Source organism: Abramis brama (assembly GCF_963993115.1).
Source record: "Abramis brama genome assembly, chromosome: 4".
Lineage (NCBI taxonomy): Eukaryota > Metazoa > Chordata > Actinopteri > Cypriniformes > Leuciscidae > Abramis > Abramis brama.
In genome coordinates, this window is record NC_139966.1 from 16,215,848 (window position 1) to 16,233,378 (window position 17,531).

The following is a 17,531-nucleotide window of genomic DNA, read 5'->3' on the forward strand; positions in this document are numbered from 1 at the left end:
CCCATTATTACTCTTATTTTTTCATTGAACACATTAATATGCATCATACAGTGTATAGATATATGGGATATAATGGGAAAACCTGTTTATGGCCATTTTACACACACACACACACACACACACACACACACACACACACACACACACACACACACACACACACACACACACACACACACACCACATAAAGCAAAATGGTATATCAAATCATTCTGTTACATCTTTCATAACAAAGTTTGGCTTATAAACCCTGAAACAAACTGATTGGTGATTTAACCCTTTTTTTCTGCATAGACATGAACATCACTATCCAAACCTGAATGGTTGTAATTCAAGAACGCTTTGGAATATAGACCTATGGTTGGTCTTGTTTTAAAGAAGACAAACATGTTTTACTCTAAAACTGCAAGAAATGTTATCTTACAAATTAAGTTATGTTATGATGTTATGTTACAAATTTTAGGTAGATAGCTCGAATAGCTTTCAGTAAGATTTTGTTTGTGCGCAGTAACACACTTTTTCACTAGATGACATCCAAGCTCTATTACTGACCATATAAGGGCGCGTCCATTTCCATATATGGTTTGAGTGATCTGAACCATATATTTCCATCATTTTCATACAGTTTATGAAGTAGACATCCTATTCAGAAGTAATCTGGCAGTATTTTATTTCAATTCAACCTTGAATAAAGGCATAAAAAATTATAATTATAGCTTGCGCCACATCACAAATCGAGAATAAATTTTTTTCTTTATATTTAAAACATTTTCAGACCTTTTTCTCTCAGTATTTCATGATTTTTCATGTTCATCGCTATTTCAAATTAAAGGCCTGAATACACCTAATGAGAATGAAATATTATTGTTGCAAATTGATAAATTACTGCTTGTCTGTAATTTATTTAAAAAAAGGTTTAAGGTTTTTACTAAGATATTATTGCTTTAACATTTACACTGGTAAGATTATTTATGAAAATCTATTTTACAGTGCATCCAGAAAGTATTTAGTGCTTCAGCTTTTCCACATTTTGTTATGTTACAGCTTTATTCCAAAATGGATTAAATTAATTATTTTCCTCAAAATTCTACAAATAATAATGAGCAACGTGAAAGAAGTTTGTTTGAAATCTTTGCAAGTTTATTAATTACAATAAAAATACAGAATTAGAATACAGAATTTTGGAATAAGGCTGTAACATAACAAAATGTGGAAAAAGTGAAGCGCTGTGAATGCACTGTATATTCTTATTCTTCACATGTTTTTACATGTCTTGTTTTTGTCCAGATCAATTTCAGATTCAGAAAGAAGAATGTCTAGTACCGTCATTCCCATTCCCACAAACTCGTCGACGCTGGTCATCCAGTTTCAGGCCCCAGGACAAACGGCTCCAGCGACTCAAGGACTTCAGGCTTTCCTGAAAGGCCAACCAAAATCACTTGGGGTGAGAAATCTTTCAATAAAATTTATAATTTTTTTATACGTGTGAAGGAGGAAAGGTACGGGAAAAAATCCCAAAAAAGCAGTTACAAACATTAACAAACTGTGGTGCAGATCTGGCAACCCTGCTCAGCTAATAACTGTGAGTCACTATTCCCCTGCAATAAGTGCCTGTTTTCTGGTCTTCCTCAGATTGTCCAGATAATGATCGGTCTGCTGATTTTCCTGCTGGGAGTGGCTACAGTCGATGCATATTCCCTCTTTGTCTTGTTTGGTATTCCTTATTGGGGATCTCTCATCGTAAGCAAACAATATACAACTTAAGTACAGTTCTGTCTTTTCTAACACAAGCTAAATATTCTAACAGAAGATTCCTTTCTCTCTCCTCTCAGTACATTATCACAGGATCACTCTGCATTGATGCAGAAAATAAAATCCATGGCAAAGCCTCCTCCAGTTTGTGTTTGGTATGCGCACATCATTGTTATTTTCAGGGGTTCAAGTACAAACTTTATTTAATGTAAGACTAAACAAACTGTTTCAGAGAATTTAGATTTGAGTTTTTGTGTTTGTGCACTAATGGGCCACCGTAGTCTTGGCTCAATTTGAGCAGTCTGCAATGAAAGTCAATGGGGTTTTTATGATTTTTAATATTAATTTTTAAGAAAACCGTAACGCAAACCAGTCTGAAAAGATATAGCACACCAAGTCAGAACAGTCTGAAGGTCTGACCCGAGTTTGGAGTATGTAGCTTGAAAGGTCTAGGAGGAGTTAGTGTCCAAAAAATTGCGGTCAGAAAAAGAAGAATAACTAGAAAAAAAAAGTTTGTTGAGACAAACTTTAAGTTGGCTTGAGAAAGCCGGACAAGAGAGTTTGAAGAAGTTTAAAGGGACACTTCACCCATTTGCATTAAGCTTTGCATTGTTAGAAACCCAGTCATACTATTGAATGGTCATGCAACATTTTTTCATTTTCCCCCGAGACGAGAGAAATCTGTATTTATCTCTTTACACTTCCTCCTACAATGACGCAAAAATCGTCATTTTGCGTCATTGTAGGAGGAAGTGTAAGAGGGGGGGATTTCTGTTAAGACTACAAGCACTAGATCCACCCTTTCAAACCCGCCCATAGGGGGTTGGACCTAATGCGCTAACAGACCTATCACAGATCAGTGCGTTTGATTTCAACGGCAGAAACCTGCAGAAAACAGGGACGAAGAAAGCTGAGTAGTAGGGGTTACCATACTCTATTTCCCAGACATGTCCGGCCGTCGAGATCGACAAAAATGTCCGGGATTCAGCTTTTGCTTTCTGCGGTCGCCATCCATTGTTTACATGCTCACTTTTTTGTTTCAATCTAACTGAATTCACCCCGATTGGTGAATCTGAATGTAATGTTTACATGAATGCCAAACAAGTGATCGGTTGATTTGCGTTTTAACATTGCTAAGAAAATACCCGCACCTCCGTGAGAGATAGCCCATGAGACCGGTGCATCTCACAGGCGCGCTCATCAGTAATCACAGTAATACAGGGAGCAGGACGAGGCTAGCGCCGCGGGAGAAAGACCAGGCCGGTGGCGTGATCGGTTGAAAGACGCGAGGCCGGTGGCGTGATCGGTTGATTTGTGTTTTACCATTGCTAAGAAAATACCTGCTCCTCCGTGCGAGATACGAGAACAGTGCCTCACAGGTGTCGGTCGTCAGTAATCACGCCCGCGGCCTCGCGCCGTTCTCCCGCGCCCCTCAGCCTCGTCCTGCTCGCCACAGTGAACATGATGAATGGCGACTGTAGAACGCAAAAGCCGAATCCCGGACATTTTGGGCAAACTCGTCACGGAGACTCACTCGTAGCCTAGCCTTGCCTTGATGTTTTTGTTTTCAACTGCGCAGCGCTGTCTTACCGGTAGGCGTGGCTCAGGGGCGGACTTTACCATTAGGCAAAGGTCGGCAATTGCCTTGGGCCCCGAGCTACCTAGGGGCCCCCAAAATGCCCTATTAACTTATGCTTAAGTTTTTTTTTTTATTTGTTTTTTTTATTATATATTTCTAAAACTCCATTTGCGAAAAATGGCATCAATCATTAAATTTGATGTCGCAGACAGGAGGGGGCCCCCCCGCCTCACTACATTGGACTATTCCATTATCACTTTTACTGCGCATCTGCGAAAGTGACAAGGCTGTGCCAAAAAACTGACGGAGAAAAAGACGTGATTGACAGACAGAGTGTACAGAGTAGTAGACAGAGTAAAAATGAAGCGAAGCTAGCTACCCAAGCAGTGCTGGAAAAAGGAGGAAGCGGAATGAAAGCAAAAAGTCCGAAAAAGTGCGCGGCGCGAAAGATAAAGAACACGCAGTAACAGGAGGACTGGGAAATACACAAACAGAACAAGACGAGTCTAAACGCGAAAATTTAAAGTTTCGAAGTTACCCAAGCGGCTCAAATAAAAGAAAAAAAGTGAAAAGACGCTGATAAGTATTTGGGAACGCTGCCAAAGATGACAAACTTTTTTACGGCTACTGTTGGGGATACAGATCAGGAACAACAACGTCCAACGCACAGAAAAATCGTGAAGCAAAGAGGACACGGAGATCGACAGACAAAACTGAACAGTTTATGAATCATGATATTTAAAAAAATCTCAGCTCTCAGATTCTGTCAATTATATTACGAAATTCAAACAATAAATACCGTTTTGCCGTTTTAATGTGACGTGACATATTCCTATAGCAGCACGTGAACTGATCATCTCTACCTATAGTAAATAAACACGAATTAACAATGTTGAAAGATACCGTATAACTTACCGAAATGTATATTCCTCATTCATAATATCGATCAATAAGTGTTTTTCAACGCGGAAAGAGGTAAAACAGCTGGAGAACAATCGTCACATAACATTTACCTCGGGAAAGCCATTTAATTGGCTAGAAAAAAAGAGCTATAAAGAGTATTTGGCTAAATATGTGTACTATATTACTTATTTTAACCTTAAATTATACCAGATGAAAGGGCTTTTTTTTTCTTGAGAAAAAGTAACGCCTGTCTTGTGAAACGTTACCTAATATTTATCCAAATGAGTCAATATTGAATCAAATCACAAGAATTGAATCAAAATGGTGAAATTTGCCAAGCAAAAAAAAAAAAAAAACATAGCTTACCAGAAATTGTACCATGTAAACATTGTAACATGTTTCTGTTTAGGAGTAAAGAAGTGTAGCCTATGCAGGGTTTAAAGGGGACGTTTTTTTCTCCTCTCTAACCTTTACTTGGATGGGTAGGGGCCCATAGCCTACCTTCGCCTTGGGCCCCCGATTTGCTAAATCCGCCACTGGCGTGGCTTGGGAGTGGCCTTGTAGGGCAGCGAAGCAAGTGCATTCTGGGAGTTGTTGTCTTTCATCCACATAAGCCAAAAATACATTTTTCTGGCTTTTCTCAGTCTAGAAAGCTCCAAATTCAAAAATAATTTCACATTTCTTCTACATAAATGACCCACTTTCAATACATATTCATGTCTCCACGGGTGAAATGACCCTTTAAAGTAGTTAGAAGTTTTAAGTAGTTTGAAGTTTAAAGTAGTTTAAATTTTGATTGATAAATTAGTTAAAGAAAAATAAATAGATTAATTAGAAAGAAAGAAAGATTAGTTAGTTAGAAAGAAAGAAAAGAAAGATTAGTTAGAAAGAAATAAAGAAATAAAGAAAGAAAGAAAGAAATAAAAGAAAGATTAGTTAGAAAGATTTGTTAGAAAGAAAGAAAGATTAGAAAGAAAGAATGAAAAAAAGAAAGATTAGCTAGAAAGAAAGAAAGAAAAAAGAAAGATTAGTTATTAAGGAAAAAAGAAAGAAAGAATGAATGAATGGTGGATTAGAAAGAAAGAAAGAAAGAAAGAAAGAAAGAAAGAATGAATGAATGAATGGTGGATTAGAAAGAAAGAAAGAAAGAAAGAAAGAAAGAAAGAAAGAAAGAAAGAAAGAATGAATGGTGGATTAGAAAGAAAGAAAGAAAGAAAGAAAGAAAGAATGAATGAATGGTGGATTAGAAAGAAAGAAAGAAAGAAAGAAAGAAAGAGAAAAAAGAAAGAAAGAAAGATTGAAAGAAAGAAAGAAAGAAGAGAATGGTGTATTAGAAAGAAAGAAAGAAAGAAAGAAAGAAAGAAAGAATGAATGGTGGATTAGAAAGAAAGAAAGAAAGAAAGAAAGAAAGAAAGAAAGAAAGAAAGAGAAAAAAGAAAGAAAGAAAGATTGAAAGAAAGAAAGAAAGAAGAGAATGGTGGATTAGAAAGAAAGAAAGAAAGAAAGAAAGAAAGAAAGAAAGAAAGAAAGAAAGAAAGAAAGAATGGTGGATTAGAAAGAAAGAAAGAAAGAAAGAAAGAAAGAAAGAAAGAAAGAGAAAAAAGAAAGAAAGAAAGGTGGATTAGTTAGAAAGAAAGAAAGAAAGAAAGAAAGAAAGAAAGAAAGAGAAAAAAGAAAGAAAGAAAGATTGAAAGAAAGAAAGAAAGAAAGAAAGAGAAAAAAGAAAGAAAGAAAGATTGAAAGAAAGAAAGAAAGAAAGAAAGAAAGAAAGAAAGAAAGAAGAGAATGGTGGATTAGAAAGAAAGAAAGAAAGAAAGAATGGTGGATTAGAAAGAAAGAAAGAAAGAAAGAAAGAAAGGTGGATTAGTTAGAAAGAAAGAAAGAAAGAAAGAGGAAAAAAGAAAGAAAGAAAGATTGAAAGAAAGAAAGAAAGAAAGAAAGAAAGAAGAGAATGGTGGATTAGAAAGAAAGAAAGAAAGAAAGAAGGAAAGAAAGAAAGAAAGGTGGATTAGTTAGAAAGAAAGAGAGAAAGAGAGAAAGAAAGAAAGAAAGAAAGAAAGAAAGAAAGAAAGAAAGAAAGAAAAAGAAAGTATGAATGGTGGATTAGTTAGAAAGAAAGAAAGAAAGAAAGAAAGAAAGAAAGAAAGAAAGAAAGAGAAAAAAGGAAAGAAAGATTAGTTAGAAAGAAAGAAAGATTAGTTAGAAAGAAAGAAAGATTAATTAGAAAGAAAGATTAGAAAGAAAGAATGAAAAAAGAAAGATTAGCTAGAAAGAAAGAAAGAAAGGTGAATTAGTTAGAAAGAAAGAAAGAAAGAAAGAAAGAAAGAAAGAAGGAAAGAAAGAAAGGTGGATTAGTTAGAAAGAAAGAGAGAAAGAAAGAAAGAAAGAAAGAAAGAAAGAAAGAAAAAGAAAGTATGAAAGGTGGATTAGTTAGAAAGAAAGAAAGAAAGATTAGAAAGAGAAAATGAAAAAGAAAGATTAGCTAGAAAGAAAGAAAGAAAAAAGAAAGATTAGTTATTACGGAAGAAAGAATGGTGGATTAGTTAGAAAGAAAGAAAGAAAGAAAGAAAGAAAGAAAGAAAGAAAGGTGGATTAGTTAGAAAGAAAGAAAGAAAGAAAGGTGGATTAGTTAGAAAGAAAGAAAGAAAGGTGGATTAGTTAGAAAGAAAGAAAGAAAGAAAGGTGGATTAGAAAGAAAGAAAGAAAGAAAGAAAGAAAGAGAAAAAAGGAAAGAAAGAAAGGTGGATTAGTAAGAAAGAAAGAAAGAAAGGTGGATAAGAAAGAAAGAAAGAAAGAAAGAAAGAAAGAAAGAAAGAAAGAAAGAAAGAAAGAGAAAAAAGAAAAGAAAGAAAGATTAGTTAGAAAGAAAGAAAGATTAGTTAGAAACAAAGATTAGAAAGAAAGAATGAAAAAAGAAAGATTAGCTAGAAAGAAAGAAAGAAAGAAAGAAAGAAAGAAAGAAAAAAAGAAAGGTAGATTAGTTAGAAAGAAAGAAAGAAAGGTGGATTAGAAAGAAAGAAAGAAAGAAAGAAAGAAAGAAAGAAAGAAAAAAGATAGATTGGTTAGAAAGAAAGAAAGATAGATTGATTGGTTAGAAAGAAAGAAAGATAGACTGATTGGTTAGAAATAAAGAAAAAAGATAGATTGGTTAGAAAGAAAGATAGATTGATTGCTTAGAAAGAAAGAAAGATAGATTGGTTAGAAAGAAATAAAAATAAAGATAGATTGGTTAGAAAGAAAGAAAAATAGATTGATTGGTTAGAAAGAAAGAAAGAAAGATAGATTGGTTAGAAAGAAAGAAAGATAGATTGATTGATTGATTGGTTAGAAAGAAAGAAAGATAGACTGATTGGTTAGAAATAAAGAAAAAAGATAGATTGGTTAGAAAGAAAGAAAGATAGATTGATTGGTTAGAAAGAAAGAAAGATAGATTGGTTAGAAAGAAAGAAAGATAGATTGATTGATTGGTTAGAAAGAAAGAAAGATAGACTGATTGGTTAGAAATAAAGAAAAAAGATAGATTGGTTAGAAAGAAAGAAAGATAGATTGATTGGTTAGAAAGAAAGAAAAAAGATAGATTGGTTAGAAATAAAGAAAAAAAGATAGATTGGTTAGAAAGAAAGATAGATTGATTGGTTAGAAAGAAAGAAAGATAGATTGATTGATTGATTGGTTAGAAAGAAAGAAAGATAGACTGATTGGTTAGAAATAAAGAAAAAAGATAGATTGGTTAGAAAGAAAGAAAGATAGATTGGTTAGAAAGAAAGAAAGATAGATTGATTGGTTAGAAAGAAAGAAAAAAGATAGATTGGTTAGAAAGAAAGAAAAAAGATAGATTGGTTAGAAAGAAAGAAAAAAGATAGATTGGTTAGAAAGAAAGAAATATTGATAGATTGGTTAGAAAGAAAGAAAGATAGATTGATTGATTGATTGATTAGAAAGAAAGAAAGAAAGATAGACTGGTTAGAAATAAAAAAGATAGATTGGTTAGAAAGAAAGAAAGATAGATTGATTGGTTAGAAAGAAAGAAAGATAGACTGATTGGTTAGAAAGAAAGAAAAAAGATAGAGTGGTTAGAAAGAAAGAAAGATAGATTGATTGGTTAGAAAGAAAGAAAAAAGATAGATTGGTTAGAAAGAAAGAAAAAAGATAGATTAGTTAGAAAGAAAGAAATATTGATTGGTTAGAAAGAAAGAAAGAAAGAAAGAAAGAAAGAAAGAAAGAAAGAAAGATAGATAGATAGATAGATAGATAGATAGATAGATAGATAGATAGATAGATAGATAGGTTAGAAAGAAAGAAAGATAGATTGGTTAGAAAGATAGATTGTTAGATAGATAGATAGATAGATAGATAGATAGATAGATAGATAGATAGAGAATGGTAGTTTAATTGAGTCTTGGGCTTTAGAGAATTTAGATTTGAGTTTTTGGGTTGTGCACTAATGGGCCACCGTAGTCTTGGCTCAATTTGAGCAGTCTGCAATGAAAGTCAATGGGGTTTTTATGATTTTTAATATTAATTTTTAAGAAAACCATAACTCAAACCAGTCTGAAAAGATATAGCACACCAAGTCAGAACTGTTGTGTTTGCCAAGAGCCGAGACAGCGATCACACAGCTTAGCAGGTACATAACTGAACTTTATTGAACACTCGCAGAGTACAAAAACCCTGCTTAGGGCATGGCTCACCCAGTAGCGATCCCACCCATCATATATATCACTACATCTCCCCTTCCCCAAACAATGAACTTAATGAATCAAGGGAATGTTTTGTTCTGGCATATTAAACAATTGGTACTCTAAACTTTCAACCAGTACTATACCATACTTCTATAACATAAAAGAAAATTATTGCTTTAATAAACATCCTTTATCATACATGTTGTTTTTCTTTCTTTTTTTTTCTTTTTTTTTTTCAACAACTTTGTGTGTACTCCTTTTCTTTTCTAAGGAGGTCAGGGTGGACTACCTGAGCACTCCCGGCACAGTGAGAGGATTATTCTGCCTCTGTGGTCACCGGCCATGAATTAAAGGTTCATTCGTCTTGGTGGAACAGACAAACGTCCCGACCTTGTGTAAGTTCCTTGTCGGGTAGGTATGGCAGACTGCGGACTTGGAGCTGGAGCTGGTTGAGGAACTGTTGTTGCTTGACAGTCAGGTACCTGATCATCCTCACATAAGTCAGGCAAATCAACTGTTTGTTCTTTTTCTCTTTCAGGGTGGTGGAGTCGCACCAACACCCGTCTGTTGCGTCGAATATTTCCGTGTGAGGTTTTCAAAACAAACGACCTTGGGGCCTGCTGTCGGATCACTTTCGCAGTGATGGCTTGGTCCTTAATCCAGACAGTCTGTCCAGGCTTCAGTGGTGACAAAGATCTTGCTCTATGTCTCTTATTGTACAAATCTCTTGTTTGAGCACGCAGGTTGGACTCAAACTGTTTCAGTTTGTCTGCATCTGGGAGTTTAGGTTTGAGAAGAGACGGCAGTGTTGGTAAGCCTGTTCTCAGTCTTCTGCCCATGGACTATAGCCGTTTGCTAGTGGTGTAGAGCGGTATGCAAGCAAGGCTTTGAATGGATCTGATGTTTTCCCGAGGAGTTTTTTGACAGTTTGCACCGCTCGTTCAGCTTCACCATTCCCTTGTGGATACCGTGGGCTGCTTGTTATGTGCTTAAAGTCATATTCCCTCGAAAACTCCCGGAAGTCAGCGCTGCTGTACTGTGGCCCATTATCAGATATTAATATCTCAGGAACCCCATTTCGAGCAAACACTGCTTTAAGATGTTCTATTATGGTTGCAGATGAAGTTGATGCCAATTTGACAACATCGACATCCCTTGAATAGTAATCGACAGTTAAAAGGTACTTTTGTCCCTTTAGTTCAAACAGGTCTGTAGCTGCTCTCTGCCATGGATATGGTGGAAAGTCTGTAGGCTGTAGGGGCTCTACAACTGTCGATGAAGCCTTTCTACACTCATCACATTGTTGCACCATAGTTCGCAATTGTGAACTCAGACCGGGCCACCACACAGACTGTCTTGCCCTTTGTCGACATTTTTCTATTCCTTGGTGTGCCTGGTGAATGTGGAGGAGAACTGAACTTTGGAGTGAAGCAGGGATTATCAATCTTGTCCCATGTAGGAGCAGTCCGTCAAGGATGGAAATCATGTCTCTTTCCAGCCAGTAAAGTCTGAGTTTGTCACTGGCCTGCACAGTTCTCGGCCATCCATGCTCATAGAACCTCATTACTTGACTGCATACCGGGTCTTTCTTTAACTCCTGTCGAATGTTGTCTAGGCGGCTCTTTGAGGCAGGGAAGCTTCTCCCTATTTGAGCGAGGTAAATATTTGTGTCTTCCATGAGAGTTGTGTCATCAGCCGTTATATCGCTCATACTGGGCATTCTTGACAGTGTGTCTGGAGTTGTGAACAGTTTCCCTGGAACGTGGCTGATCTCGTAGGAATATCTCATAAGTCTCATTCTGAACCTTTGCAGCCTTGGTGGTAAGTCGTCTAGATGTTTTGTGCTCAGTAAGCTCAGAAGTGGCTTATGGTCTGTCTCAAGAAAGAAATGCTTTCCAATGAGATAGCAGCTGAAACGCTCGCATGCCCAAACAAGAGCTAGAGTCTCCTTCTCTATCTGAGCATATCTCTGCTCAGTTGGAGTTAATGCTCTAGACGCGTATGCAATGGGTTTCCATGCATCACTAGACTTTTGGAAAATCACTCCTCCCAGACCAAAGGACGATGCATCTGCTGCGACTTTAGTTTCCTTGCTTGGATCAAAGAGTGCTAAAGTTGGCATTGTGATCAGCTCTTTTTTCAGCAATGCAAATGACTCCTGCTGTGGTGCGTCCCAGGACCACATACTTCGTTGTGAGAGGAGGTCTCGCAATGGCTTTGTTTTCTCGGCCAGATCTGGAATGAACTTCCCCAATTGGTTCATCATCCCAAGAAAGCTACGTACCTCAGACACATTGTTAGGCTCACGCATATTTTGAACCGCAGCCAGTTTGTCTGGGTTGGGCTGTAATCCAGCTGAGGACAGCTTGTGGCCTAGGAACTTGACTTCCGTCTTTGCAAATTCACACTTTTTTTTGTTAAGCGTCAGCCCAGCTTTCTGCACCCTCTTTAATGCTGCGTCTAGTCTGATGTCATGTTCCTCTGGAGACCTTCCATATATGAGGATGTCATCCATGTGGCATGTGACTCCATCCAGTCCCTCCAAAATCTGACACATTCTCATCTGAAACAATTCAGGAGCACTGGAAATGCCAAATGGAAGTCTCTTAAAAGAATAACGCCCAAATGGCGTAATGAAAGTTGTCAACTGTTGCGATTCTTCAGCCAGACGGATCTGCCAAAATCCAGAATTGGCATCAATTTTGGTGAAGATTTTTGCTCCCCCTAACTGGCCTAGTGTATGGTCTACTGAGGGCAAAATAAACTTCTCTCGTCTGACAGCATTGTTTAATTTAGTCAGGTCCACACAAATTCTCACTGTGTCATCAGGCTTTAGAACCGGGACCATACCAGAACACCAGTCACTAGGTCCTTCAACTTTCTTGATGATGTCCTGCTTCTCCATCCTGGATAACTCCTCTTTGACTTTCTGCATTAAGGGCACTGGGATCCTTCTGGCTACATTTACAGAATAAGGTGCTGCATTGGGTTGTAACTTAATACAGTATTCCTCTTTCAGCTCACCTAAGCCTGTGAAAAGCTCTGGATATTTATCTTGCCACTGGCATTCTGTGATGTTATCCAGTCTTGTGATAAGGTTAAGCTTTTCAATGGCATGTCTGCCCAGAAGTGGTGTGAAGAGATTTTTAACCACATAGATGTCTTCCTCTGTATTTTTCTCATTTTTCGAGATGGTGGTAGAAAATACTCCTTTCACATCCAAGACATTCTTTCCTGGTCCCATCAGTACTTTGCGTGTTTTCTTAAGGCCTGTGTTTTTATTTGAGGCCAGCAGCACAAATATGGATTCAGGTATTGCTGTGACGTCTGCCCCAGTGTCCATTTTCATTTTCACTGGTTGCTCCAAAATCTGAACGGTTGTGCACCAGCCTTGAGTATTTGAATCTACGGCTCCGAGGAATGCGTGCCCTTCATCTGAATCACAGTCCTCTTTAACCTCATGAAGCACAGTCTTTGAATGGCATTGACTCATATAGTGCCCTGTCCTATTGCACTGATGACATACAGCTTCTTTGGCTGGGCAGAGATCCTTTACATGGTATGGTGATTTTCCACATCTCATATATACGCTTCCAAATTGTCTCTGACGCTTCTCTGGCCTTCTCTGCCTGCACACAGGTTGCCTAGCAACCGTACCCCTCCCCCGCTGTAAACTTACGATGCGGTGGATGATAGTGTGATGATTCGCGTGCAGTCTTTCCGTTTATTTTTCTCGTTGGAAACGGCATACAATGCGATCTTGCAGTAGCGTTTCTCTTGCGGAAATGCTTATTGGCTTATTCAACAGTTTATCGTTCGTTGGAGACTGTTCTAGCCGCTTCTGACACCATGTTGTGTTTGCCAAGAGCCGAGACAGCGATCACACAGCTTAGCAGGTACATAACTGAACTTTATTGAACACTCGCAGAGTACAAAAACCCTGCTTAGGGCGTGGCTCACCCAGTAGCGATCCCACCCATCATATATATCACTACAAGAACAGTATGCAGGTCTGACCCGAGTTTGGAGTATGTAGCTTGAACGGTCTAGGAGGAGTTAGTGTCCAAAATTTTGCGGTCAGAAAAAGAAGAAGAATAATAACTAGAATGTACATTTCCTGAAGAAAATGTGAAGTGGTGCTTGCAGTGGCAAAACTCGCCACTCGGTTGCTAGAGTGTGGTACATGATTGCATACAAGCCAACAAACATGTCTGTACGATGTTCTGGTGCTGAGATATGGCTAATTCATGTTGTTCAGGTGGTTGCTAGGCTGTTGCTAGGGTGTTCTTGGTGGTTGGTAGGGCGTTGCTAGGTGGTTGCTAGGCTGTTCTGGGTGGTTGCTATGGTGTTGCTAGGCGGTTGCTAGGGTATTCTGGGTGGTTGCTATGGTGTTGCTAGGCGGTTGCTAGGGTATTCTGGTTGGTTGCTATGGTGTTGCTAGGTGGTTGCTATGGTATTTTGGGTGGTTGCTAGGGCGTTGCTAGGTGGTTGCTAGGGTGTTCTGGGTGGTTGCTATGGTGTTGCTAGGCAGTTGCTATGGTATTTTGGGTGGATGCTAGGGCATTGCTAGGCAGTTGCTAGGGTGTTCTGGGTGGTTGCTAGGCAGTTGCTAGGTGTTCTGGGGGGTTGCTAGACAGTTGCTAGGGTGTTCTGGGTGGTTGCTACGGTATTTTTGGTGGTTACTAGAGCGTTTCTAGACGTTGCTAGGGTGTTCAGGATGGTTGCTAAGGTATTTTTTTTAGTTGCTATGGTGTTACTAGGTGGTTGGTAGTTGTCAAAGATGGTTACTATGGAGTTTTTATAGAGTTATTAAAATCTTTAATAACGAGTGCCTTCAGTACGAGTGCCACTCAGAGAGCAGTCCAAGATGGCGCCAGTGTGTGTGGCGTGCCGTCTGCTGCTTCTAGTCCCGCTTGTGTTTGTGTTGTTTCTGTCAATTATCTGTAAAAATGTCGACTCTCTACTGGTATATGATCGCCAAACACTCCTAAATATCAGATCTGTCACAAATGACTTGGTGAACTACGATCGGAGTGAACAGAGAACTTCTCTCCCATTTGTATCTGCAATCCCTTCTTACCTTTGGCGCGCGCCAGTTCCTCCTTCCCGGAGGAGGCGTTATAGACGCCGGGGTAAACGCAGTGGACTACTGGTAAAAATCAAACGCTACCTGGCGAAATGTTTCTGGAGTAATCATTATACCACACTTGCTGAAAACAAACTGGATCGACGTCGCGTTATTTCCTGGCATTCTATGGATTCTGGTCTGATAACGCTCGTCGGCAGGGACGTGGATGTCCCCCCTCCCCGATCACCCCGTCTCCGTAGAGGTGGCGTGAATCTCCAAAGCCTTCGGCCGCTGGATCGGGAACCCCGGATGGCAGAAGGCTTGACTCCGACCAGGATAGCACTGGTAAATGCTAGATCATTAACCAATAAATCATTCATTTTTAATGACTTTTTCACCTCCCGTGCACTGGATGTTTTATGTGTGACTGAAACATGGCTTAATGCCAGTGATCTAAGCGTTTTTTCAGAAGTTTTACCGATTGATTGTACATATTTTAACACTCCGAGGTCTTCTGGACGAGGAGGAGGAGTAGCGACAATTTTTAAAGAAAAATTTGAATGTCGTCAACTGTCATCAGACATTTACTCCAGCTTTGAACTTAATATTTTCGAACTGGGTCGATTCCAGCCGGTGTTGTGTGCTGTGCTATACCGACCACCTAAATATAATAAGGACTTCATCAATGATTTTTCTGACTTTTTGTCTGGAATTATGTCAAACTATGACAGGGTTTTAATAGTTGGCGACTTTAATATCCATGTTTGTTGTCCTATGAAGCCACTAGTCAAAGATTTTTTAAATGTTATTGACTCTTTTAATTTGGTGCAGTATGTGACAGATCCTACACACGAGCATGGACACACATTAGATCTTGTTTTATCATGTGGTTTACAAATTTGTAATCTTGAAATTTGTGAAGCGTCTTTTTCTGATCACATGCCAGTTTTATTTGAGATCTCTCTCCCTTATTCTAAACCGAGTGGACCAGCTCGGCGGTGTCGTGTGTTTAACTCTTCCACGGCTGCGCAGTTTTCTACTGTTTTTCAAAGTTTGGATGAAACTAATTGTATGCTCCCTTCCTGTTCTAATACCGAAGAGTTATTCTCATTGTTTGATTCTTCCTGCCAAAGTGTGTTAGACATTGTTGCACCTTTTAAAGTTATGCGTTCTAAGCCAAAAAGTGAACCATGGTTGAACGATACTACTCGTGCTGTCAGACGAGAATGCAGGAGAGCTGAACGACAGTGGAAGAAAAACAGATTACAGGTGTCTCTTGACATCTTAAAAGACACCTGGCATAAATACCAAATAACTGTAAAAACCGAGAAAACAAAATACCTTTCTGACATTATCTTGAAGAATTCTCACAAACCTCAAGCTCTTTTTAGTACAATTAATGCTGTACTAAATGGGCCTCCCTCTCAAATGACTTGTTCTTATTCATCTCCAGATGTCTGTGAGAAGTTTTCACAATTTTTTATAGGTAAGATAGAAAATATTAGAGCACATATTTTACCTTCTTCTGAGGACCCCTCTATTATTGTCACCCGCCCTGCTGTCTTTAACCAGTTTGAGCCTGTGTCCTTATCTTTTATGAAAGATATAATTGATCAAATGAAATCATCCGCCTGTTTTACAGATGTTGTCCCTCCACGTTTTTTAAAACAAGTTTTTGAAACTATTGGGCCCAAAATTCTAAAAATTATAAATAGCAGTCTGACCACAGGTGTTGTACCACAGGGCTTCAAACATGCAGTAGTACAGCCACTAATAAAAAAAAACAATCTTGACGCATCAGTTTTCTCCAATTATCGACCTATTTCTAAACTTCCATTTCTTTCGAAAATACTGGAGAAAGCTGTATGTATACAGTTGCAATCTTTTTTGGATTTACATGGAATTTTGGAGTTGTTTCAGTCTGGATTTAAAGCCCTTCATAGTACAGAAACTACACTCTTAAAAGTTTTTAACGACCTCTTATTGATTACAGACTCAGGAGATTCTGCTATTCTAATGCTATTAGACCTTACAGCTGCATTTGATACTTTTGATCATAATATTCTGATCTCTAGGTTGGACCACTGTGTTGGTATCAAAGGTATTGCTCTAGAGTGGTTTAGGTCATATCTGTCCGATAGGAAGTTTTCTGTTCGCCTTGGAGACTTTGTGTCCCCAATGGCACCTTTTCCTTGTGGAGTCCCCCAGGGGTCTATTCTGGGCCCGATGCTGTTTTCCCTGTACATCCTTCCTCTGGGGTCTATCCTGAGAAAGCATGGCATTTCATTTCACTGTTATGCAGATGACACATAACTTTATCTGCCATTGAAACGAAATGATAACAGCTCTGTAAAATTATTGTTGGACTGCCTTGCAGAAATTAAAGCCTGGATGGCCATGAATTTTTTACATTTCAATGAGAGTAAAACTGAAATTGTGATATTTGGCCCAAGTAGTACCCATGTGGCCCCCAACACAGAATTGGGTTCCTTAACTCCGTATGTTCAATCTTCCGTTAAAAATCTGGGAGTAATCATGGACAGTGATTTTAAACTTGAAAAGCAGATAAATTCTGTGGTTAAAGTCAGTTTTTTTCAGTTAAGGCTCTTGTCTAAAGTGAAACCTTTTTTGTCGTTTAAAGACTTTGAAAGAGTTATCCATGTGTTTATCTCCTCTCGATTGGATTATTGTAATGCCATCTATGCTGGTGTCAGCCAGGCATCTCTCTCACGTCTGCAGTTAGTGCAGAATGCTGCAGCTAGACTACTAAAAGGGGTACGTAAGGGTGACCACATTTCTCCCATACTGGTTTCCCTTCACTGGCTTCCAGTACGGTTTAGGATTGATTTTAAAATTTTAGTGTTCACCTACAAATCCTTGAATGGTCTAGCCCCGACCTACCTTTCTGACCTCATAAAACAACATGTTCCATCTAGGTCTCTTAGGTCGGCAGATTGTATGCTCTTGGTTGTTCCTAGAGTAAGGCTGAAACATAGGGGAGATCGGGCCTTTTCAGTTGTGGCCCCTAAACTATGGAATAATTTACCATTGTCTGTGAGGCTGGCCCCAACACTATCTGCTTTTTAATCTAGTCTTAAAACACATTTATTTTCCTTGGCTTTTATTTCAGTTTGAGAGCTGTGTGTTTGTGTCTTTTTATGTCATTTTATTTTTGTTGTTGTTGATTCATGATGTGGGATGTACAGCACTTTGGTCAACTTCAGTTGTTTTAAAAGTGCTCCAGAAATAAACTTGACTTTGACTTTGACTTTGACTCGGCCTGCGGCCTCGTGCCTATGGCCGAATAGGCACAAGCATGGAGCAATATCGCAAGGCCACGAGTGTAATATTGCGATAAAAAATACAAAAAAATGTAAAAACAAAATTTTTTTGGTTTAGGGTGGTTGCTAGGGAGCTCTTAGTGGTTGCTAGGGTGCTGAAACTGGTTGCTAGGGTGTGGCTATGAAGATTTTAGGCCATTACTTATTGGCTGCTTGATAATATAAATCCTCTGAGGGAGAGAGAGAGAGGGAGAGACGCAGGGGTG

At 38.5% G+C, this 17,531-nt stretch overlaps 1 protein-coding gene across 4 annotated transcripts in view; it reads left to right on the top strand.

Moving 5' to 3' along the window:
* LOC311081732 (membrane-spanning 4-domains subfamily A member 4A-like) overlaps positions 1-17,531 on the top strand; it is a 191,321-nt gene that overhangs the window by 158,411 nt on the left and 15,379 nt on the right. Inside the window, exons 2-4 of one of the 4 annotated variants that reach the window (XM_084112359.1) lie at positions 1,288-1,444; positions 1,633-1,740; positions 1,833-1,907. The exons of 1 other annotated variant lie outside the window; for it this stretch is intronic. In XM_084112359.1, the coding sequence (XP_083968485.1) occupies positions 1,313-1,444; positions 1,633-1,740; positions 1,833-1,907 (315 nt within the window). In that variant the 5' untranslated portion in view covers positions 1,288-1,312. Of the gene's footprint in view, positions 1-501; positions 1,445-1,632; positions 1,741-1,832; positions 1,908-17,531 lie in introns of those variants that run through there. 2 more of the 4 variants (XM_084112358.1, XM_084112352.1) reach the window with 2 other exon arrangements.